Source organism: Sinocyclocheilus grahami, unplaced genomic scaffold (assembly GCF_001515645.1).
Source record: "Sinocyclocheilus grahami isolate Dianchi unplaced genomic scaffold, SAMN03320097.WGS_v1.1 scaffold614.1, whole genome shotgun sequence".
Taxonomy (NCBI): Eukaryota; Metazoa; Chordata; class Actinopteri; order Cypriniformes; family Cyprinidae; genus Sinocyclocheilus; species Sinocyclocheilus grahami.
This window is the reverse complement of record NW_015505793.1, coordinates 590,916-614,996: the sequence shown is the minus strand read 5'-3', so window position 1 is coordinate 614,996 and position 24,081 is coordinate 590,916. Positions and strand designations below refer to the sequence as shown.

The 24,081-nt window shown below is 37.0% G+C and overlaps 1 protein-coding gene across 6 annotated transcripts in view; it reads left to right on the top strand.

The window, feature by feature from the left end:
* Window positions 1-24,081, top strand: part of LOC107557689 (uncharacterized protein KIAA1211-like) — a 48,247-nt gene that overhangs the window by 8,046 nt on the left and 16,120 nt on the right. The window contains exons 1-5 of one of the 6 annotated variants that reach the window (XM_016241191.1): window positions 2,003-2,316; window positions 9,516-9,572; window positions 16,442-16,521; window positions 22,232-22,400; window positions 22,556-22,688. In XM_016241191.1, coding sequence (XP_016096677.1) covers window positions 9,523-9,572; window positions 16,442-16,521; window positions 22,232-22,400; window positions 22,556-22,688 — 432 coding nt within the window. In that variant the 5' untranslated portion in view covers window positions 2,003-2,316; window positions 9,516-9,522. Of the gene's footprint in view, window positions 1-2,002; window positions 2,317-9,515; window positions 9,573-16,441; window positions 16,522-22,231; window positions 22,401-22,555; window positions 22,689-24,081 lie in introns of those variants that run through there. The other 5 variants (XM_016241192.1, XM_016241187.1, XM_016241188.1 and 2 more) reach the window with 5 other exon arrangements.

Below are 24,081 nucleotides of genomic sequence, written 5' to 3'. Positions count from 1 at the left end.
AGGAGACAACAGAGCAGTGCATTTATTGATTTATTTATCTCACAAGCTGTGACAGCCGCGTTCTGTCCGTGGGCACTCAGAAAACCACATATAAGAAGTTTAAACTCATATGGTTTAAAATGCATGATTTCAGCGCGATAAACATGATAATCAGAACCAAAACAGATGTTTTTTAGAAGGTCCGAGCTGTAATGGCGCAGCTCTATTCTGGAAAAGGGGGCGGGGAGCAGCAGCTCATTTGCATTTAAAGAGCCAGGCCCGAAAAACAGCCTGTTTCTGCTTCCACTCAAAATAAATGATCTGTGGAGTATTTTGAGCTGAAACTTCAGACACATTCTTGGGACACCAGAGACTTACATATTGTAAGAAGGGGCATAATATGTCTCCTTTAAATGAATAAACTTATTAATTTTAATCTTTAAACAAAAGAAAAGTCTTACTGACCCCAAACTTTTGAACAGTAGTGTATAAGCCAAAGTGTATGTCTTAACTTTCTTATAAATTTGAATTTCCTTTTTGCATTAACTAGGTCATTTTAAATGGTCGTGTAAATCAAAACAAGTTCATGTTTAAAATGTAGTCCATGAAGTCCGTCAACTACAATTATCATAAAAGATGTATAATTATTAAAAACAAAATTATAATATTAATATTGTTGCAATTGTGGCAAGTCATGTGGCATGACAAGACGTGTCAGCTTTCCAAAAGTATTTAGCCCCCAAATATGAAGAAAAAAATTTAGAAGGAAGTCAAGGACGTTTGAAGGCGAATGTTTTGCTGATTATCAAGCAACCACATACAATGACTGCATGAATGAATCTACTGATAATGCTCAGCGTTGTGTCCCTCTTAAGAAACTGAAATAGCCTACATATGGGTTCCTTCAGCGGCAGAGCAAAAAATGTCTCAGGAAATACCAACCTGGCTTTTTCATAAAGAAAACAGACTGACATTCCACCCAGCTTTGAGAAAGAGGACTGGGACTGTAAGACGTTCACCTGCAGTGCAACTCCACAGAGGCTCTGTTCACCATATGTGTGAGGTAAAAATAAAGGGGTTTGAGAGCTATCACTGAGTGTGAACTTCACGTCTGTGTCTGCCTATATTGGTCTATTTTTTCCAATATAGAATATTATTATATTATATTTTTCTATTTTTCGTTTAGTATGAAGCATGAATCTCCACAACTGGAAGAAAATATTTTTTCGAAGTCCAGTGTTTGCTATTGTTTGTGTTTAAGAAAAAGATCCGGCCGGCGCAAAGCTTTGTTTACACTTTTGCCTGATACTCCTACATGATTTGCCTGGGGGGGGAAGGAAAATATTCAAAACTGGCAGGAAGGCAAAACTTTTGTATGTAGTGGAGACTTATGGTTTGAGGTTGTGTGCACAAAACATTTTCTACAGAGAATAGGGAATATGACAAACGTCCTGTCACATCCGTCAGAGTGAAATAGCGTAATTTGCCGCCTAGAACCCTGAATCGGGCTCTTCAACAGACTCTCTTCTCCTAAAGTAAACAAGTACTTTTATTTGCATGCATGAACCAGCAACACTTTGGTCCACATTCATTTAAAAATAAAGGTTCTAAAAGAGGACTTTCACAGTGATGACATAGAAGAACTATTTTGGGTTTAGAAGAACACTGAAGAACATTTTGTGAAATGGAAATTATGTTAAAGGTTCTTCATGGAACTATTGATGCCAATAAAGAACCTTTATTTTTAAGGGTGTAAGTCATTCTGAGCAGTATAAGTGTTAAGTTTCCACTAACAGTTTCTACTAACTGACTAAATAGTGGGTGAGAAAGTCGCTGATGATTTATTCAAACTGTGTTTGCCGTCAGCGTACTGGCTTTCCAACCCCCTTTCATGGGCCAGAATGAGCCCCCCTTTAAACACAAAGGTGGTATCTCCTCAGGGAGCTGCCTCATCTAGTTATCAAATGACGCCCAGCCTGTCGGCGGTAAGCCACTGGTAAGACTATAGTAGCTGCATCTCTGCATTAGGTGATGGGGGTTGGAGAAGGAAAGGAGGGGGGAATCCAAGAGAGCATGCTCAGTCCTGAGAGACAGGCTACTGGAGCACACATGTACCTTCCCTGTGAAGGATACACACTCTCATGAGCTTTCTACTCTTTTATGAACACCCCATGTGAAGATATGAACAAGGAGATGTTGGTGATTTGATAAAACTGGTGTGAGGATTCACTTTTGGACCTTGAACAGATTTGTACAAGGGATGCATTAAGGAAGTTCTGCTTTTGGGGTGCACTTTGACACAATGGCTCAGTTTTACAGCTGCTTTGGGGACAAAAAGTAAGTTGGAGCCTTTTGTTTATGCAAAAACGTAATTTAAAATGATTTCTGTTATAGTTCTAAAATGGTTTCAGCAATGTGGTTAACATGCTTGAGGTTGCATTTTAGTGGCTTGTTGTTGTTTATTAGCGGAGCACTGGTGAAAATGGTCGTTTTGATATGTACTTTCACATTCAAAAGCTGTCACTGGGGCAGTACTTTTTCAAAAGGTACTAAAATGTACCATTTAGGTACAAATATGAACCTTTAAGGTACTAAAATGCACCTTTAGGGGTAAAAGGGAACTGTCCCATTGACCGATTTTGTACCTTTTTTTCTGAGTGTTGAGTACATACTTTAGTTGAAGTCTTTTGTACTGTAGGTTTATGTTGTGCTTTCTGTGAATGCGCTGTAATAGCTGAGCTCTTTCAATTCGAGTCTCTTTAAAAGCTCTTCTATCTAATGGTCTCATGACATGTCCAACAAGACCCTACTCTTCACCACTGGTTGGTATTCCAAGGCCGCTGAGAGAACGTGTTGTTTACCATTGGGTTTCGTCCAGATTCTTTGCAAGTTTAGAAAAAAGACTGTTTTGTTTATCATTTCTTTTCTCAGAATTTGCCTTTATTGTTTATTCTCCTAGTCCAGCCCCCCAGAGACAAGATGCATGTACAAAAAGAGAGTTTGGACTATTGGAACATAATGTTCCTCATTCAGGTATAAATGTAAAATAAAATGTGCCTTTACAAAGAGACTAAAAACAAAAGGTTTGGACGGGAACCAGCTTCATCCTTACATTCTGACCTACCTCCATTTTTCACACCATTTATGGTCCTTGCGCTCCTGTGAGAGTGCTGCTTTGTTTGTATCTACACAGTGAATCTATTTGGCAAGAAACTTGAGCCATCCCATGAAATAAGAGTCCAAATTTTGACCTCTACGTTTTCTCTGAGCTTGTTGATGTTGAGCTCAAACTCTTCCTAGTTTCTCATCATCTTCTGCAGTTGACGAGGTTGCTGTTTTTAGCAGGATTCTGCTATCTTTTAAGACATGTATTCTCAAAGGAGTCTCAAGTCAGTGAGAGACTGTTTTATTAAAGTGTGAGTTATTTGCATATTGTGGAGAGTGGGGTGAGATGTGTCAGTGCGTCAACTTTATTTGAAACTCTTTTCTAATCCTGAAATATAATTATGCATTTTAGCTTTCCCTTTCTTTTTAGGTAAAGGTGGCATATCTTACCCCACTCGCCTTTAATCTGTAAAAATGTTTCTGCTTTGATTTACTCATGGATTCTCTAATAATGAATCATCCGGTATCAGATAGCCAGAATGCTCTGCTCTTTCTCCACTGCTTCAGCCACAGCTAAAAGAGTTTTGTACATTGTGGTTAAAGTTCAGAAGAACCACAGAAGTACAGATGGTTTTGTAGTACGTCTGGATTTATGCAATATTTTATAGAAAATTCAGGGCTCGATAAATGTTCTGTGTCTGTAATCGTAGGGTACTTTAAATATACAGCTGTGCAGTTTTATTCACAAAAAGCTCCCACATTTTGTGTAAGATATAAAGTCTAAGGCTACGTTTAAACGACAATGATCGTCTTGAAAAGTTTTTCCCTTGCGTTTTTAAAAAGTTTTACGTATCCACGACAACTTTTTCAAAATGATTTGCATTTACACATATCTGTGAAAACGGCCAAAAACGCTGTATTATATATGCCAGGCCAGTAGTTGGCGCTGTCACCTTGCTAGTAAATGGTACCTGTAGAGAAGTGGCGATTATATGTTGTATATGATGCATCTCCGCTGTTGGTTGTAATATTGGTGAAGTAAATCCACACTTTGCTGAAGAAGCGTTAGCAAACTCTTGAGCAGCAACAACAGTACCATGTACTCCGCCATTGTTGTGTATGTTGTTCACGCTTGCCTTTAAAATCGACACATACTGCGTATGTCTACATACCTAACACGTACTACGCACTTACGCTCATGACGTCACCGTTTTCAAAGATTCCCATTTTCGGTGTTTACACGGAAACGATAACGGTACCGTTTTCAAAAACTTGCACTTTGAAACCAGTTTTCAGTCCCCAAAACGACGTTGTCGTGTAAACGAACAGGCAAAACGCATAAAAAGTTTCCCATTTTTGGCTGAAAACGTTGTCGTGTAAACGGCCCCTGAGTAACTTCACTGTTGTGCATTATAAAAATGTGTACAACTTCCTATTTTGGATGCGTAATGTGATTCCCAAAGGTTAATTTCCTATTCATGAGGAACTATATATAATTTAAAACCACAAATTTAGCTAGATGTTAGAATCTAACCAAAATAACTTGCTTATCAGTTCTATTATGAAGGTGTGGTGGCTGTTTAAATGCTAAATTGCATGGTAAATGAACATCCAGAAAGTCACAGAAGATTGCTTTCATTTTGGTACTGTCTCACATAACAAAACCAGCAAGCAATAGAATTAGACCTCATTGTTAAGGGAGCCATATTATGTCCAGTAAAGGTTTTAGGATGTTCTTTCACTTCAAATATAATTTAGGGAATGAGATGGGGATGGTCACCACTTTAGCTAATGTTGTCAACTAATTGAGCCGAATGGTGACTGCAGCTGGTTTAATAAACTCATTATAGCGTAGTTTACTCCAGGTCCCTCGGCCTAAAGAATGTGCAGAGTAAAACTTCTAATAATGCATCCAAACATTCACTTAGAAAACTGTTAGTTTAACTTGTAAAAATATTTTCACAATATTATTTTTGACAAAATAAATGCTGTCTTAGTCAGAGACTTTTACTGACCCCGAACGGTAGAATTAGTATGAAAGAACAACTTAAATAGACACTCGTTTGCCACTTTATTACTTGATGTGCCCTTTTGGCAAGCTGCACTGGTTCACAGTGGACCACAGGGCCTGTGACATAATGAACAGACTCTCTGCCTTATTTACATTCTCGCCAGATATGTCGTCCACTTCAACTAATGTCTGGAGAAAGCACGGCTGTCCTTTCACCCTGAGAAGAGAACATCATTTTGACATTTTCTGAGGTACTCGGCAGATAGTGTGACTTGAGGGAGTCCATCACTACATTAAAGTCATTGTTGATGTGTGGTTCCCCATCGAGGCCTGTGGAGAAGCTCAGGTCTAATGCAGCATTGCATAAGATGACTCTGATTGTCAGGATGTTGCATGATGAGGGTTGGCACTCTAATAACTAATCATCATTTTGGTTGTAACTTACAGTTAATCTTAACATATCTTATGACTGCACCAATAGATGCTTATATGTTGACTCATGTAATCTTTATACTGTTTTACTCGGTGTGACCATAGATAGCTGACGATATATATATGGGTGATTCTATAATTGGAAATATATTTGGCATTGCAGAGAGTTAAGAAAAAAAACTTTTCACTAACAGATTTTTTTTTTTTCAGTATCTTATTGAAAACATATTTAATTTTAATAATTCAGTGCTTGCCAAACACAAGTTACTTCCTTTTTTTTTACTTTTAATGAAAAAACAGATGTCTTTATGGTATTGTTTGTCAACTCTGTTACGGACAAATTAGCCAATGTGTAGAAATAACAATAATTCATAACATGAAAAATCCTTCTTGTTTCATTAGACAAACAGTCCTTACATTCCATCACTTGAAACAGATAATATTTCACCTATGCATACCTTTAAAATAAAAAAAATACCTATGTCTTCACAGAACCGTCCACTTGGATCAAATATTTTTCATCTGAAAATGTATTATATACAATATCCAGTTAAAAAAAGAAATGTTGTTGAAATATTATAAGTTTTGCAAAAATAAATCAATAGTGATGATAAAGACATTTATAATGTTACAAAAGATTTCTATTTCAGATAAATGTTGCTTTGAAATCACAGGAATAAATTACATTTTAAAATATATTCAAATAGAAAGTTATTTTAAATAATACAAATATTTCAAAATTTTACTGTTTTGCTGTACTTTGGATCAAACAAATGCAGGCTTGGTGAGCAGAAGAGACTTCTTTAAAAAAACATTAAAAATCTTACGGTTCAAAAACTTTTGACTCGTAGTGTATATGTATTTAAAATATATTTAATACACCAATTTAATATTAAAATTATGAAAAAGTTGTTTGAATCAACGATTCAACCACTCACTCATAAACCTACTGGATGAATCAGCGTTTTTGAACGATTCTCTTGAATAAATGATTCATTCAATTATACATTTTTAAGTCACTTTGCAATGCAATCGACACGAACATTATGTGGCAGTTACTTTCAATTGCGGATTTGCTCTATTTTGGTCGCGCTACCATAGACATCAATGTTTGTATCTGAATTATAAACTTTCATCCCAGTATTTCTGTGATAATATGAAAATCCTTCTTGTTTCATTAGACAAACAGTCCTTACATTCCATCACTTGAAACAGATAATATTTCACCTATGCATACCTTTAAATTAAAAAAAATACCTATGTCTTCACAGAACCGTCCACTTGGATCAAATATTTTTCATCTGAAAATGTATTATATACAATATCCAGTTAAAAAAAGAAATGTTGTTGAAATATTATAAGTTTTGCAAAAATAAATCAATAATGTTTAAACAGCAATGTTATTGTTTTTTTGTGAAAATCGATCATTAACAGAGTTGACCCTTTAAGTAACAGAATTGTAAAGTAACAGAATTGACAATTGTCCGATGGACTGTCAATTCTGTTACCTCATTGTCAGCATTGTTACTCTGCCTTGGTAACAGAGTTTGACAGTAACAGAATTGACGATTTTCTTTATTTTTTGCCAAAAACTCCACTTGCTAGCATAAATGCTAAAAGCACATGGCACTAATGAAATCATGATTAAAAGACTTTTAAATAACACAAAGTGTGATCAATGAAAAAATCTGTTTTCCTTTTGATATTGTGGTAACAGATTTGACACTTTATAAAATAACTATTGGTGTAAGAACTTTTAGATTGAAATATTTTCTTAGAGAGAGCACATAGACTTTTCAGTGCTTCAGATCTTAACAGTGAGGGAAAGTGACTTCATTTCCTGTATCTTACATAGTTGTGGGAGATGATTCCACTCATTTAAAGGCAAAGTATGGTACGGTAACAGAGTTGACGCAAGATTTAAGGAGATTTTCTCCCACGATTCTGAACTAAACTAAATAATGTGTGGCAAAATATTATTGCTGCAGTCTATTTAAAAGTGTTTAATTAATTTGAATGAAGTATTAAACATTTTAATATACACTACCAGTCAAAAGATTTTGAACCGTAAGATTTTTTATGTTTTTTAAAGAATTCTCTTATGCTCACCAAGCCTGCATTTATTTGATACAAAATACAGCAAAAACGGTAATACTGTGAAATAATTTGACATGACGTGACATGTGGCCAAGTATGGTGACCCATACTTGGAATTAGTGCTCTGCATTTAACCCATCCAAAGTGCACACACACAGCAGTGAACACCCGGAGCAGTGGGCAGCCATTTATGCTGCGGCGCCCGGGGAGCAGTTGGGGGTTCGGTGCCTTGCTCAAGGGCACCTCAGTCGTGGTATTGAAGGTGGGAGAGAGCGCTGTACATTCACTCCCCCCACCTACAATCCCTGCCGGTATGAGACTCGAACCCGCAACCTTTGGGTTACAAGTCCGACTCTCTAACCATTAGGCCACGACTTCCCCTATATTGAATATATTTTAAAAAAGTAATTTATTCCTTGGTGAGCAGAAGAGACTTCTTTAAAAAAACATTAAAAATCTTACGGTTCAAAAACTTTTGACTCGTAGTGTATATGTATTTAAAATATATTTAATACACCAATTTAATATTAAAATTATGAAAAAGTTGTTTGAATCAACGATTCAACCACTCACTCATAAACCTACTGGATGAATCAGCGTTTTTGAACGATTCTCTTGAATAAATGATTCATTCAATTATACATTTTTAAGTCACTTTGCAATGCAATCGACACGAACATTATGTGGCAGTTACTTTCAATTGCGGATTTGCTCTATTTTGGTCGCGCTACCATAGACATCAATGTTTGTATCTGAATTATAAACTTTCATCCCAGTATTTCTGTGATAATATGAATGACTGTACGAAAGAAATAATACTGTGTAGTTGAAAAGACTGTTTGTGAAGCTGTTTCTTAACCAAACATGGTAACTGCTCTGTGTGTCAGCGGCAGTGCGAACACATTTGAATGATCCGGTAAGACTTTGTCAAAGGTTTAATAGACACGGGAGAATCGTTGTCTTTTAGAAATGAGATTGTGTGGTTGTCTGAATCGAGATCGCGATCTTTTAACGATTACCATTAATAACCATTTGAAATAAACAGAAAAAAAATAATGACTTCGGACACCAAATGTACCTGCAATTATAGAATCACTCATATATATATATATATATATATATATATATATTTAATAGCATTTAATTATATAGTTTAATAGAACAATGTAATAGCAAATAATATGCACACAAAATTAGTGCTAAATTGGTTATGGTAAATGGTTATTGGATTTTATTTTAGTTTTTTTTTATCAGGTTGATATTAAATTTTTTATTTTCCGTGTGTTTACCTTTGTTAATATTACCTAAGATAATAATTTCCCTTTAATTCACTTCCCAAACTAACACTTAACATAATAATTTCACTTAATGTAATCTTTAGCGAGTCTCAAAATGAAAAATTTTCTTATTGTACATTAAAATGCTGTGATGCCTACATTCACTTGTAGTATTAAGTGTTTTATTTTTAATATATTTATTCAAAATAGTGTGGAAATGGACTATCATTATAGGCCAGAACTAATATTGATGTATCCCATCACAAAATTTCATAATTTTACACTTATTTTACAATATTTTTGCTAAATTCACTAAAAACAGAAAATTAGTGATTATTCTTCACCCTTACCTGCTGTCGTAAATTACACTGTGCATTTAAAGTCCTTTTTTGTTTAATGAAAGCACGTTTAGCATAAATGTATTACAGTCTCCTGTTTGATAACTCCCTAAAGCTTTTCATTTTTGGTTTGTTCTCTAAAAACACAATGTTTGAAGCTAACACGGCTAGCATGCTTGCTAATATCTTCTGCTTGAACACTTTCTCCACTAACTCTTACTCTTTCTTTCTCTCTCTCTCTCTCTTTTTTCCTCCCTTCCTCCCCACGCCCAAAAGTTAAGACATGAAACGTCGGACGTCATCGCAGAACTCTGGCATTGGAGGCAGTCCAAGGTCAGTCCATTAGTCCCTGTAGAGCTCTGAATGGCCTCTCTGCTATCATAGTCACGCACTGGGTAATGATAAGAAGACACTTTTTAGTCAGAAGAGGCTCTGGGAAAGGGGTCAATTTGGTTTGCTTGATATGCTGTTTAGCAATAGCTCACATAAAATGTAAATTCTGTCATCGTTTACTCATCCTTATGTCATTCCAAACCATGTATGACTTTCTTTCATCCTTGGAAGGCAAAATGCTTTGCATCCAGGCTGCGCTTGCTTCTCTGCTGATCCACACTGCTGAGCTCCTAAAATGGAGTCATGAAAGTATTATAGAAGCAGTCAATGTAAATGGGAAAACTATACTACAAGTTTTCAGAATTAAAACCATAGTTTAATGTATGGAGCAAATTGAAATGAAAGTCATTACAAGCTAAATATCTGCCACTGCTCTCAGATGTCTTTAAATGTGGTGGGTAAATGTGCATTTTGGCAAAACCTTGTGAGCAAAAAAGGTCAGTTGTCTATTGTCCATAGTGATGCATGAAGCACAGTTCATACAGAAATCACTTTTAAACCAAGCAGCTTTCTGTTGTTTAATGCAGGGAATCTGCATAACCATTTTGAGCCTGTTGTGAAACCTGCTTAGGGAAATTATTCGCTCTCACATGATTTTCCTAATCGTGTGGATTCCCATTGAAATGACTGGACTTGCCTGCAAAAATTCACCAATTCAGTTCTTACAATATACTTAAAGATGAAGTGTGTAATGTATGTGTCAGTAGCGCCACCATGCATAAATGCAAAAAGATTTGCTGTGTCCAAAATCGAATACTTCCCTACTATATAATATGAAAAAAACAGTATGCCAAAAGAGTAGTATGTCCGAATTCATAGTATTCGAAAAACAGCAGGCGAAAAGTACACGGATGACATACTACTTCCACCTGGATTCTGAAGTGCACAGTTGATGGATGCTTTACTATCCCATGAGGCCACGGGAGCGGATTTGTGAATGGCAGTGAAGCGACTCAACTGACTCTGGTATGTCAAGTGATAGAAACAACATGGTGGACATAGTACGTCCGAATATCATTCATACTACTTATATTCATACTATATAGAACATACTTTTATAACGGTCGCAAAGTAAGCTCAAAGTCAAATGTAGTACCTACTCAGTACGCGACTTTGGACGCAACGACAGCAGGTTTTCTAAACAAGTAACCTTTCTACCATTGGCCAGACAAACAGAGAGTCCCGCCCCAAATGCACGCTATTGGTTGAGTCAGTGTTGCTGACAAACAGAGCAATGGTTTGATAGCAAATGTGTTTACACTTTTCTGGGGAATCGGCCTACAGATGGCTTACAAATAGTTGAAATTGCACTTGGACTTCAATTTGAAATTGAAATTGGACTTGCCAGTTCAGTTACTTGTAAAATATCGAATGAGTGGCAGAACTCTCTTGATAATGCAGCATGTTTACTTCTTTAGAGACTTTCACAAACTAAAAGTAACCAAAGTACCTTGGATTGTACTATTCTTTGCAGACCAGTACAGTATAGTAACAATTCACTTCCAACGTATGACTGTACCATGGTACTGCCACAGTACTTTGCTGTAAGGGTTGTTTTCTTTGTGACCTAAAACTGTCTGTGAAGGAGAGGTGTAGACACAAGACCAGCTGTCTGAACAATCCCAGGTGGTCCTTCATCTAGTGCTTGACACAGGTCACACAATGCTGACCTGAAAGGGGTCAAAGAGTTTCTGGAATTTGAAAAAAAATAACAGCAAAGATATATTGTGCTTTCTCAAACAAAATTACAATCCTTTGTGGGAAAATAAGGGGGAAAAAACGGCCTGAAACAATCATTTAAACACCCAGATGTATCAAAGGAGACAGAGAGATGGTGTCACATACAGCTGTCTGAACAATCCCAGGTGGTCCTTCATCTAGTGCTTGACACAGGTCACACAATGCTGACCTGAAAGGGGTCAAAGAGTTTCTGGAATTTGAAAAAAAATAACAGCAAAGATATATTGTGCTTTCTCAAACAAAATTACAATCCTTTGTGGGAAAATAAGGGGGGGAAAACGGCCTGAAACAATCATTTAAACACCCAGATGTATCAAAGGAGACAGAGAGATGGTGTCACATGACTCGCATTACTTTCATAATCGCACCCTTAGGAAATAACTGCACAAAATGACCCTATGTATGAGTGTATGCATTTATCATTCCTCTGAATATCCTCATCATCATTAGTGCTTTTATGGTGTGTGTGTGTGTGTGTGTGTGTGTGTGTGTGTTTATGCTTTAGCCGTGACTGTTCTTTGTATCTGTGGTTTTTCTTGTCTCATTCTTTCATATGCCAAATCTGTGAATCACTCGTCTGTGAATCTGTGAAGCAGACTTTATATCCCCTTCCCCTGAGAGGAACAGAGGAAATGAATGAGTGCTATCTGATGACATCGAGTACGGGTCATCCATGTGCTCTGATGTCACACCAGCCCCTCTAACCTCTGAAACAAATCTGCACAACGCTGTTAAGCACCAGTGTGTAAGAAAGTGCAAATCTAGTCTCTGTTATGCAGTGTAGGACAGATAGCACTTGCATGAAATGGTAAGGAGGATTGTTTCTCATTAGTTGACTGTTGTTATCTGCTCTCATGTGATGTTCAGCACGCAGTTCAGCTCAAACAAGAATGGTCTCAGTCCGCTGAATAGGCTTTGTGTGCAAACTGCAAGGAAAGAAATGGGATGAGTGCTTGCCTCTGCAGAACCAGGTGTTGCTATGCAGATTGTTAAGGTGTTCTGAGTCTGGTTTTAGTACGTGGTTTCTAGGGTGCTGTGGATGGTTTCTGGGAAGCGTTGCTAACTTGCACAAGTCGAATGAGCCCAGCAGTCAGTAAAGCCCGACCGATATATATCGTTTTGCCGATATTATCGGCCGATATGAGCCTGTCGCCGATATGAATTTTTTTTTTTACAGAACACATAACGCAGATAAAATGCTTGAAATGGTATAATTACTTAGTTTGTCCAGCAGAGCGCTCCATTGTTTGCTACTGGCGACCTGTATGAAATGCTTTAAAGCTTAATTCTTGAAAACCATTGAAACTTTGAACGGCCATATCTTGAGGAACCCTCTCGAATGCGAATCGAGTGTACGTCTAGAGGAAAGCCCGACCGATATATATCGTTTTGCCGATATTATCGGCCGATATGAGCCTGTCGCCGATATGAATTTTGGTTAAATTTGCGGTCTGGTGCCGACCGATCAAGCAATCCCGGGGGGCTACCGACGCGCGGAGGGTGGCGTTCGAGAGGGCTTCTCGAGCTGAAGGTATCCCCCGAGTTTGGTGGAGATCCGCCGGTGCGTTCGTGAGATAGACACCAATCAACACTTTCGCTTCAGTAAGGAGGTCTCTTGTTCAGGCAGCAGCATTCAAGCGTTGTCTTATTCGACCGTAAGTGCCCTGCTAAGTGGAGTTCACATGAAATTCCTCCATGATTCCAGTTCCAAGGGAACGTACACGTTACATTCAAAGGGCATTAAAGTGCGCGAGACATGAATTTATTTTGTATTTATTCACAGAGGTATATTATGTCACACTTCACACTTCTCTAGTAAGTTTCGTCTGTGTGTGAAGACAGTAGCGCAAATCCGTGAATGAATGTTCCGAAGTGAAATAAACTACAACGGAATAAAGTTGAATGCAATTGAATTTAATTAAAGTTGAATAAACTTCAACTTTACTGTTCAGTGCACTGATTTGACTCATTTTGGATAATAAAGTTTATTGTTAAATTGTTAAATGCCCTGCCTCCATTACGATCTCTGTCACGTCATTATAAGTGTTTGATCACCACATTTGAGTGATCATTGCAAAAAATGTGTTTATGTATACATATTCTGTTTATGTATATACTGTATTCTATATATAGTACCAGTCAAATGTTGACACACGAATGGGAAAATGTCCCAACTTTTGACTGGTACTGTACTATAATATACACAAAGAATATCGGCCGATATATCGATATCGGCCTTTTTTACTCCCTAATAGCGGTGTCGGTATCGGCGCCAAAAAACCCATATCGGTCGGGCTCTAGTCATAAGTCTATAATGTTATGGTCGCTAGATACACTGCCATACAAACGTTTGATGTCGGTGAACTCACCAAGGTTGCATTTGTTTGATCAAAAATACCAAATCCTGTGATTCAAAGCTGAATGTTCAGCATCATTTCTCCAGTCTTTAGTGTCACGTGATCCTTCAGAAATCATTCTTATTTGCTGATTTGCTGTACAAGAAACATTTCTTATTGTTATCAATGTTGAAAACAGTTGTGCTGCCTAATATTTTTTTGTGGAAAAATAACCAGAAGAAGAAGAGACCAAGAGAATGTTGATTGTGCTTGAATTGTGAAATAGCCTCTTTTTGCATTGCTGTTGGTTATGAATATGAATGATATTTGGCTCAGCTGCTCTGTGTCTTTGTTAAACAATGTTTGGCAGACTTGTTTTAAGCCAGATAGAAATCACTGATGACTTGAGTTTTACTAATTTTGCTCTTCTGGATGTACTTTAGTACATTGTTCTCTAACCCTGTGGAGTTTTCAGTAGAAAATAATTTGGGATTTTGGGATTTTCCTCCATTGTTATGTTGTTGAAAGAATGTAGCAGAATGTTACCCTCATAGGAAGTGGATGGTGGGATGAGTAGAGTACAGGAAAGGGTACAAGTGAGGGTGGGAGTGATGACAGAATGCCATATGTGTTGCTTACATGAGTGTAGGGATTAATAGATGGATGAGTCTCAATAAATACTTATACAACCCATGTGCAATAATTCGTGCCACAGCTAAATTAGGACAATGCATGGTTATTTTAATGAAACTGAAACTATGTGGCATGCAATATATAAAAAAAATCCTTTCTGTGGAGAAAATTAAAATGATAGGCTTTGAAAATGACTTGATTTAGGTCATTGTAATAGTTGCTAGAAGTGAACCAGTCAAACAATCATGAGGATTATTTTAAACTGGAATAATCCTTGTCAAACTAGACTGCAAATTGCCTCCACATCCTGTCTGGCCATTCCTCCGGCCTGGAACTGCAGTTGTCTGTCATAGATACTGTTTGAGAGTTTCCTCCTTGAGAGCTGGAGTTGTTCCAGAGGAGAGTCTGATCCAGGATTAGGCTGTTTGTTACTCATCAGGACAAATGCTGAGGCCTCAGCTGGTCTGGGCTGCTAGTATCAGCAGGTCTGCTACTTCAGATACAGTGGATCCACTGGAGTGACTCGGCTCCAGTGTTGTAATCTAAATGAGTCTGCATTGGCTTATCACCAACACCTCCTGTTCGTCCTTGGGTGTTACAAACCCTCTGACAGGGGTGTGGACACGCTCTCATGAAGGACAATATAGACAAACATACTTTATAAGGCAGACCTAAACAGTCTCTGTTCATTATTTTTGTTATTATTTATATTGTATATTATATTGTTAAATATATTTATATTTTGTTATTATTTATATTATTTTCTGTTTATTATTAAGATTCATTATTTCAATTATTTCAATTATTTGACATTTAATAATAGCTAAGAGCTTGCTGTGAAGTCATGGTGGAAAACATCGGAGATCAGTGGATCTAAAACTTCCAACAATTCTTATTTAAATGCTTTAAAAAACACTAAAAATAAAGATGTACAACATTAAAATGACATTACATTTTTCAGTTTATTTATTTGTGTTACAACAGAAATAGCAGAGGTGCATTTAAGAATAAGAATTAGGGCTGCACGATAAATCGCATGCGAACCACGTTCATATTCGCGCAATTTTTTGCGCAGCTCGTCAGTGAACAACGGCTCTGTGTAGTTAATGCTGCTCCATGTGAAAGCCCGCAGGTGATGGAGATTTACCGCCGATTACAGAACCGGCTTTCTGACAAGATGCGCATTAAATATCGCATGCGATTTATCGTGCAGCCCTAATAAGAATAAAGAAAAACTGAATAAATCAAAAGAGAAAAGAAAGTAGATTAATAAATGTTAGTTTTATGATCTTCTAAGTAAAGGTTCCAGTTAGAACCAAAGTGCTGTCAATAAGTATTATACATTAAAGAACAATATAGCCAACTCAAGATGCCTAATAAAGTGAGAAATTAACCCAGAAAGGTACTTCAAAGAACAAGTGACACATCAAATGCTTTTATTTAAAGCAATTGTTCACCTAAAGGCTGTCATCATTTACTCACTCTCATGTCTTTCCACTCCCAGAGAAGAAGAAATTTAACCAAATGAGGAAAATGAATGGGGTCTGATGCTGTTTACTTTCAAAAAATCACCATAAAAGATCTATAATCGAATATGGCATATCAAGACATTTCATTTTGTGTTATCAATCAAACAATGTTCTGGTCTGGTTGCCACACAAAGAACTTTTGCAGCTCAGCTAAATTTTCTGTTAAGGTGTAGTCACATTCATTTTGCCGGTAAAAAAAGTCTATTGTCAATTGTCAATAGTGTTGCGATGTGTAAAGCAAATGCTCTCACCGAAGTCAAAGTTTTGAACCAAGCAGCTTTCTAGATTCCTGTTGAATTGCTGGATTTTGGTTGCAACGATTCTCCGAGCAGTGGTAGGCTTTCTAAACTGTGACTGCGCCTTACACAAAAGAAAGAAGGCGATGTTGGTTTCATGAAAATGAAAAAAATAAATAAGTCAGAAGTTTTACATGTGTAGGTTATGAGATCGATTTTTTCATTCTAGCTCACAACTACAAATGTGAGGTTTTGTGAAATGTTTCTCGTTTTTCAGTATAACTGTTCAGGAATTATTTATCTGACAAACTTTTTTTTTTTTTTCGTCTCAACAGTGATTGTGACATCATGGCCTCGGGATCTCCAGACGTCACAGTCTCTACTGAACCATCAGAAGCTGCAGAAGAGTGTTCAGGTAACGTTCAAGTCCCATTCAGTGTTTTAGCATCCGTGTGAACAATGAGAACGTCCATCTCACTCCGTCATACATTTTTCCCCACATAGAGATCAGACATGAAGTATTAGGACATTCTGAACTCAATGAAGAGGTACAAGAGGCTAGATCTCACTGACAGGAAGTCATGTAGCACACAGACAAAGCCAACATTTGTCTCTCCCATGCGAGCATGCTTTCCGCCGTCCAACATTTGACCTTTCTCTCCAGTTTAGTGTGGGAAGGAGGAAACCCAGACTGCTAGAGTCAGATCCTGCAGCACAGACGGCAAGCCTGAGTGATGATGTGGATTAGCCATTTCCTCACAAAATAGGGTGCACGCAGAGCCCCGATAATCTCCTCGATCGGATTGTGGGTCTATCTAAGTCCATTAAGTTCAAGAGTTAGTCAGTGGCCAGGGTGTGTTTGGGAGGTGTTAATCTTGAACAGATTTACCACAGGATGTTGATAATTGATCCATGACCAGAGTCACATTCATTAAATTCATGGCTGTTACCTTAAAAAAGAGTGAAAGGATCCAAATATAGTTGGCATGAATGGAGCTATTTTTTTAAAGAGTGTCAGCTATAAGGATTTCTACTTTCGACGACTTCTGAATCTGAATATTCTACTTTTAAATCAGTCTTTTAAAAAAAAACTGATTCATTCAATGATTAATTCAGTAACCCTTCCTGTAGCCTGCATTATTAAACATTTTAAGCATATATTTTATTGTTGATTTAAAAAAATAGTCTCTAGATTTTAGTAATGATTCAAATCTTCTGAATCATTTCACCAAAAAAGCTCATTTAGATTAATTTAATGATTCATTCGGTAACCTTTCCGGTACGCTACATTATTACACACTTTTAAAGTATTTTCAGAATTGCTGATTCAAAAACAGGCTAGATTGTTACTTCTGACTCAAATATTCTGAATCAGTTCACCAAAAATGCTCATTCACATTCATTCATGAATTCGTTTAATAACCTTTCTTGTGGGCTGCTATTACACTCTTTGAAATGATTTTTGTAATTGCTTATTCAAAAATAGAAGCTAGATTTTTACTACTAGCTCAACCTTCTGAATCAGTTCCACCAAGAAGCTCATTCAGATTCGTTCACTAAACCTTCCTGTATGCTACATTAGAGTTTGCAGATTTTATATTGCACTTTGATTGTTTTTAAATGTTCGTCCAAAGTTACAAGCTAATTGATGGAACATTGATTCAAGTCATCTGAATCAGATTCAGATTCGTTCACTGTTCATGTAGGTTTCATGATTATGCCTTTAATTGTGGTGGTCGTCTGTATTTTTTTCACATTTATAAACTCCCATAGACTCCAGTGTAAGTGCGTTAGGTTCATGTATCTTAAATAAGTTAATCTAACAATAATATGTCCTTTAAAGCCTGCATTGTAAGGCTGTTTACTCATGCTGCAGTCAGTCGTTGAAGGTAGCGCTCACGTCTCTCTGCTACAAGGGAGAGGCTTGAATGGAAAATATGAGTCATGGTTGTAAACGGGACTGTATTGTTCACTTAAAAGATTAATTCCGAAATACTTGGTTGGAATAGATGCAATGCAGACCCTGGGAAAAAGACATGATTTTCAAATATATTAAAAGTTCATTTTTAATTTGATACTAGTTTGAATTGTATTCAATTATTTATTTTGACAATGATAAAGTTGATTTATTGTAACTTTTACTGTGATTTACTAGCATAAACAATTTTATTGTACATCCCTGAAATAAAACCATGGCGTAAACAATGCAGACCTTTTCCCTAGGGCACTTAGTGTTTAATGTGGCTGCATTTAAACATACTGAGGCTCTGTTCTTAGAAGGCAATATTTAGCATCCCTCACTGTGTAATCAAATAACGGAGCATTGAGTGGTTTATAAGAGACAGTGAGATCTCTTTCTCTGTGTGTTGTTTACTGCCTTTAGACGGGCCCCAGCTGGAGACTGTAGGCTTTGCCAGTAGAGCTACATCATGTGACTCCCCTCAAGACAAGAGTGAGAGAGACTGGATGTCAGGCAGCAAGGGAAAACCAATGCACAAAGGCTGAAGTCATAATAGAGTCCTCAAAGACTGTATGGAGAGCAGTAAATTCACTCACCAAAGCTATGTTTTTATTTTCGAGCTACGTACCTAGATAGCATTTTAAAGGGGTCATATGATGCCATTTCAAGTTTTCCTTTCTCTTTGGAGTGTTGCAAGCTGTTCGTGAATAGAAAAGATCCCTAAAGTTGCAAAGACTAAAGTCTCAAACCCAAAGAGGTATTCTTTATAAAAGATAAGACTCATCCACGCCCTCCTAAAATGCCTCGTTTAACACGTCCCCACATGTCTACATCACTGTGTTGGAAGATTTGCATAACTCCACCCAAATGTTCACGCAAAGAAAGAAGGCGTAACTTTATTGTTGCCGCCGCCGCCATGTTGTGAAGATGCTGTGTGTTTCGTTGCAAAAGCGGAAAATACTTTGTTTGGCCTTCCAAAAGAGGACACAACTAGAAATCAGTGGTTAAGTTGTATTTACAACACTGTTCCAGAACAGTTCAACCCAAATATTCGTGTCCTGCTGACTAAGAGCATCGGCATCACAGTATGGTAAGGGGCGTAATATTTCCGTCACACGCTTAAGGTATTCGGCCAATCACAATGCACTGGATAGCTGGCTAATCAGAGCACACCTCGCTTTTCAGACCGATGAGCTTTTTAAAGATCTACGTGTTTCAGAAAGGCAGGGCATAGAGGAGAAACAATAATGCACAGTATGTGGAACCGCATAAACACATTTCAATACACCAAATACACAAAATAATGTTCTTTTTTAGCAACGTCATATGACCCCTTTAAGGGATCGCCTGCAAACATGATGACTGTTCAAAAAGTAAGGAAGCAAAAAAATACCTTTTTTGGTTGCATGTATCCTTCACTGAGAAGGTAATTCAAGAATGCATTGTGAAAAAAGAAAAACGTGGCAGACATAAAAAATTAATTAATACCAAACTTACACTGCAAAGGTGGCACAGAAGTGCTTCTGAAGTGCCATTTAGGTGTCTTTAAACAGACTGTTTAATGTTGCTCAAAGGTGGCATTAATGGATTTACACAACAATTTAACTGCATACCGTTATACTAGGGGCTGAGGAAGGTCAGAACAGGAATAATTTAGTCTGGTTTTCATGCTGCATTGCGTCTTTACTCAGATTTCCGAGCAGACTCAGAGCAGCTTTAACTTAGCTGTATAAAGATTCCTTTAAACTATTACTATTTAACTCGATATTTGTATTCTATTGCCAAATTTACACTGCAATAGTGGTACAGAAGTGCTTCTGAAGCGGCATTTAGGTGTCTTGACACAGACTGTTTAGTGCAGCTCAGAGGTGGCTTAAATGCATTTACAACTATACTTTGATTCTAGGGGCTGAGGTGGGTCAGAGCTGGCATAATTTAGTCTGGCTTTGATGCGGCATTGTGTCTTTACACTAAATTTTGAGCAGGCACAGAGCAGCCTGTGTAAAGACGCCTTATGATTTTTATGTTTATTAAGGCATTTTTACACCGCTGAGTTAAGGCTGCTCTGTGCCTGCTGAAAATTCTGTGTAAAGATGGAATGCCACATGAAAGCCTGACTAAATGATGCCAGCTCTGACCCATCTCAGCCCCTAGTATCAAAGTATATTGTTGTCATTGCTGTGTAAATGCATTTATGCCACCTCTGAGCAGTCACCTGAATGCCACTTCAGAAGCGCTTTGTCATTATGCCAAATGTACACTGCAAAGGTGGCACAGAAGCTCTTCTAAGGTGGCATTTAGGTGTCTTTAAACTGACTGTTTAATGCTGCTCAGAGGTGGCATGAATGCATTTACACAGCTAATATACAACTGTATGCTTTGATACTAGCGACTGAGGTGGGTCAGAGCAGGCTTAATTGAGTCTGGCTGTTATGCGACATTACACCTTTGCCCAGAATTTTGAGCAGGCACAGTGCAGCCTTAACTCGGCTGTGTAAAGATGCCTTCAGAGTATCATGTTGTTAGCCAAATTCTGTTGGATTGGAGGTGTGATTGGAATCAGTGGTTGTTAGGATAAATAGATCTGGGATGTTTAAAGGAGTCAAATAGAGGTAGGCTAGTGTTGTTTTTAAAAATCACCCCACGACAAGTGCAAGCCATCACTGAGAATTGTGAGAAAGAATGACTCTACTAGTAAAGGTCATCATCCCAGCATTGTTCACGCAGCTGTACTTCTTTAAAGACCACTGGCTTTTCCAGTAAAATGAAACTGACCTTTTAATGTTTGTTTTGGCTTTTTAAGCTTTTCTGGCTCTGAATAAAATGGGATGAATAAAATCAGTTGTAATCTAATTGTAAAAACTGGCTGAAATCCCCAACACTGCATCTAAGCTGTGCATTGCAGGTAATGTGTCATAGTCACATGCCATGATGCATGAAAAATACACGCCGAATTGGCATCTGTTTCTATTGACTGCTATACATAGAGGCGTCTGTATGATGAAAACAAGAATTTCATTGTATTCCGGTGAACTGTATCATTGATTACCTAAGAAATCACTTGATTTAACACTAAATGTTGCTTCATACAGGGGCTCAGTTGTGTATTCAACAGTATTGTTGTGTGAAATTATTCAATATTAAACCTCACTGGGCCTATTAACAAATGGTTTTTTAAAACAAAAGTAACAGAGGATCAATTATAAATCCATTTCAATAATACAATTAGGACTTGGCAACTAAAGATAAATTAGTGTCACATAAGCACCCAGGAGGGAATATTTATGAGTCTACAATGACATTTTGTTAAATAGGTATTATATAAATACATTTTAATAGATTTATTAAACCATTTAAAGGGGTGGTTGATCAGCTTTTTTCGAAGGCTTGATTGTGTTTATGGGGTGCAGTGTAACGTGTTCATGCTTCGTTTTTAAAAAAACACATTATTTTCACATATTTTAGCTTTATTCTACATTGCTGTTTCAATTTTTGTCAAAACGGTCTGTTGAGTTACTGGTTCTATGAAGCCCCTCCCTCAGAAACACGCAAGGGGCTCAGATTGGTTAGCTGGCCCAGTGTGTTGTGATTCGCTAACCGTCTAGTGCACGTTGTCTGGAATCGTCACGCCCCCTTCCCATTACGGGTAGTTGCATGTTCCCGGGGGCAGGGTTTATATAAACATCGGGGTTAGTGATGCCACAAACCCGGGAAGAAGATCGTTGTAGTCCCTACCAGCCTTTTTTTGTAGTCCTTAAACAGCGATTTCTCTCTTTGCATTGAACTTTGAGCATCGTAACCCCTTTAAGGATTTTTTTTTTACACCAAAAAGATCCACAGCCAACTAATCAGAAACCACCCGCTGTCTGAGATACTTAACCACAGTCAGTAGTACTTTATTATCTCACTTTATTATCTTGACCCCAATGCAGGTGGTATTTGCATAATAATTTACAATGTGATTGTTTAAATATGCTGTGTATATCATTTTTAAGACTTGAGGGCCAGCAAACATGATCGTCTGCCAGTTGAATTTATTTTGTTTAGATATGTGAAATGTTCAAAATGTGCTGTATGCAAGCCTCTCAAAATTCAAGATTCTCCTTTGAGATTCCTTCACATGTGGTACTCATTTAAATATGTTTCTGTTGTGTTTTTAATCCAGGGAAAAAGAAGTCCAAATTCCAGACGTTCAAGAATTTTTTTGTAAAGAAAAAAAGAAAGGAAAGTCCTGCACCTTCGAGTGAAAGTGGTTTGAAGGTCAGTCAATCGAGTGACGACGTCAACACCTCAGAGCCAACCATCAGCCACGCCAACAGTGATAATGACCGCGGGTGAGGGAATACAGATAAAATCAGCTTAACTTTTATTACTATACTGCATTTCTACTGTATATCTATTTTCATATTTTTTTCCCCATTTTCTCATGTGCCAGTATTACACTTTGACAATTACATATGACATAAACTTATCTCTCCTTCATTCAAAGATCCAAGATGAACTTGGGAAGCAAAGCCATGTCACATGATAGTGTCTTCGTGTCTGATTCGCTCTCATCAGAGACTAATGAGGGTCTGGGGGCGTCCCAGGACAGCATTCATGGGAAAGTGAAATCTCTACAGGTATTCCAGTCTGTTATGATTTATTCATATATTAATTATGTTTTATTCCCAGTGTAATATTCTGTAATAATAAAACCACTGGTGATGTGTTCTGAATGCAATTTGGGGGTCATATGGCAATTTTGTTTATTACTTAATATCATAAAAGCATATTTTGATTATCCTGTCCTACTCTGAGAGGTCTTGACTTTCAAAACTGCATTGAACAAATTAAAGTAAATGTTTATTGCTAAAAAAATGACAAAATCTGTTATTCAGAGATATTCAAAATGTCCCCAGTTCCAAACCCCACACTGGGGAAAAAATAAATAAATAAAGGGAAAAGATGTGGCAACAAGTTTCCAGACAGATTGCATCAAATTACAGTAAATGACAAAATGTTCACAAAATTACATGCAATATAATAATGCATTTATAAATAATTTAGATAATACATTTATAATTATTATTAATTATAATTATTTTATCATTTATTGTCACAATTAAATTGCACTATTACTGTTGATAATTCCTCCAGCAATGGAAAAAACGGTAATATATTTCAAAATACATTAAAAATGACTACCTTTCGGGTTAATCTCTATAAATGTAGGGTTTTTATTAGTTACTTCATTCTCAGTCTGTCTACTGTAATTTACTTTAAAATATAATTTTGATGTATAATAACTAGTGCTGTCAAACGATTAATCGCAATTAATCACATCCAAAATAAAAGTTTTTGTTTATATAATATGTGTGTACTGTGTATATTTATTATGTATAAATAAATACACACACACAGTATATATTTAGACATTTTTTACATGTATATGCATTTATACATTTATATTCTTATATTTTTTAAGCCTCATGTAATATTCAGTTTCACCTCCTGATGCTGAAAATCAACATTTTCTGAGGGTTAAGCATTTTCTTTTCACTGACAGTTTAAATAAAAGATGAAGACTTTCAGGTCTTTTGAGGTCAGGTTTTGTACCATTTTTATGGAAAGTGGCATCCATGTGCTCAAATGGAGTGTATAAGTATGCTTTCTTTCTTGTCCTCTTTCTTTAACGAGTATTAGTAATGACGCTGGACTTTGGTTTAAAATTAGCAAGTCTAAGCCTCAAGACACAGAGCCTGAGATTTTCACTGTTGACGTTTTGCCACCAGCCCAATCTAGACAGCAGGGATCCTTGTCAATGTCACTAATAGACAGAATAAAAACAAAACAAATAGCCTTAAATATGAATATGATGTACAGTAAGTTTATAAATATTAAGTGTATTTACATGAACAATAATATTTCAGTATTTAAAGTCGCCTCCAGATGCCCACAATGGCCTGCTTTCACAAATACGTTTGTCTCACTTTTGTCTTGGCATTGATTAAATGCTACTTAGCGTAGCCTTCT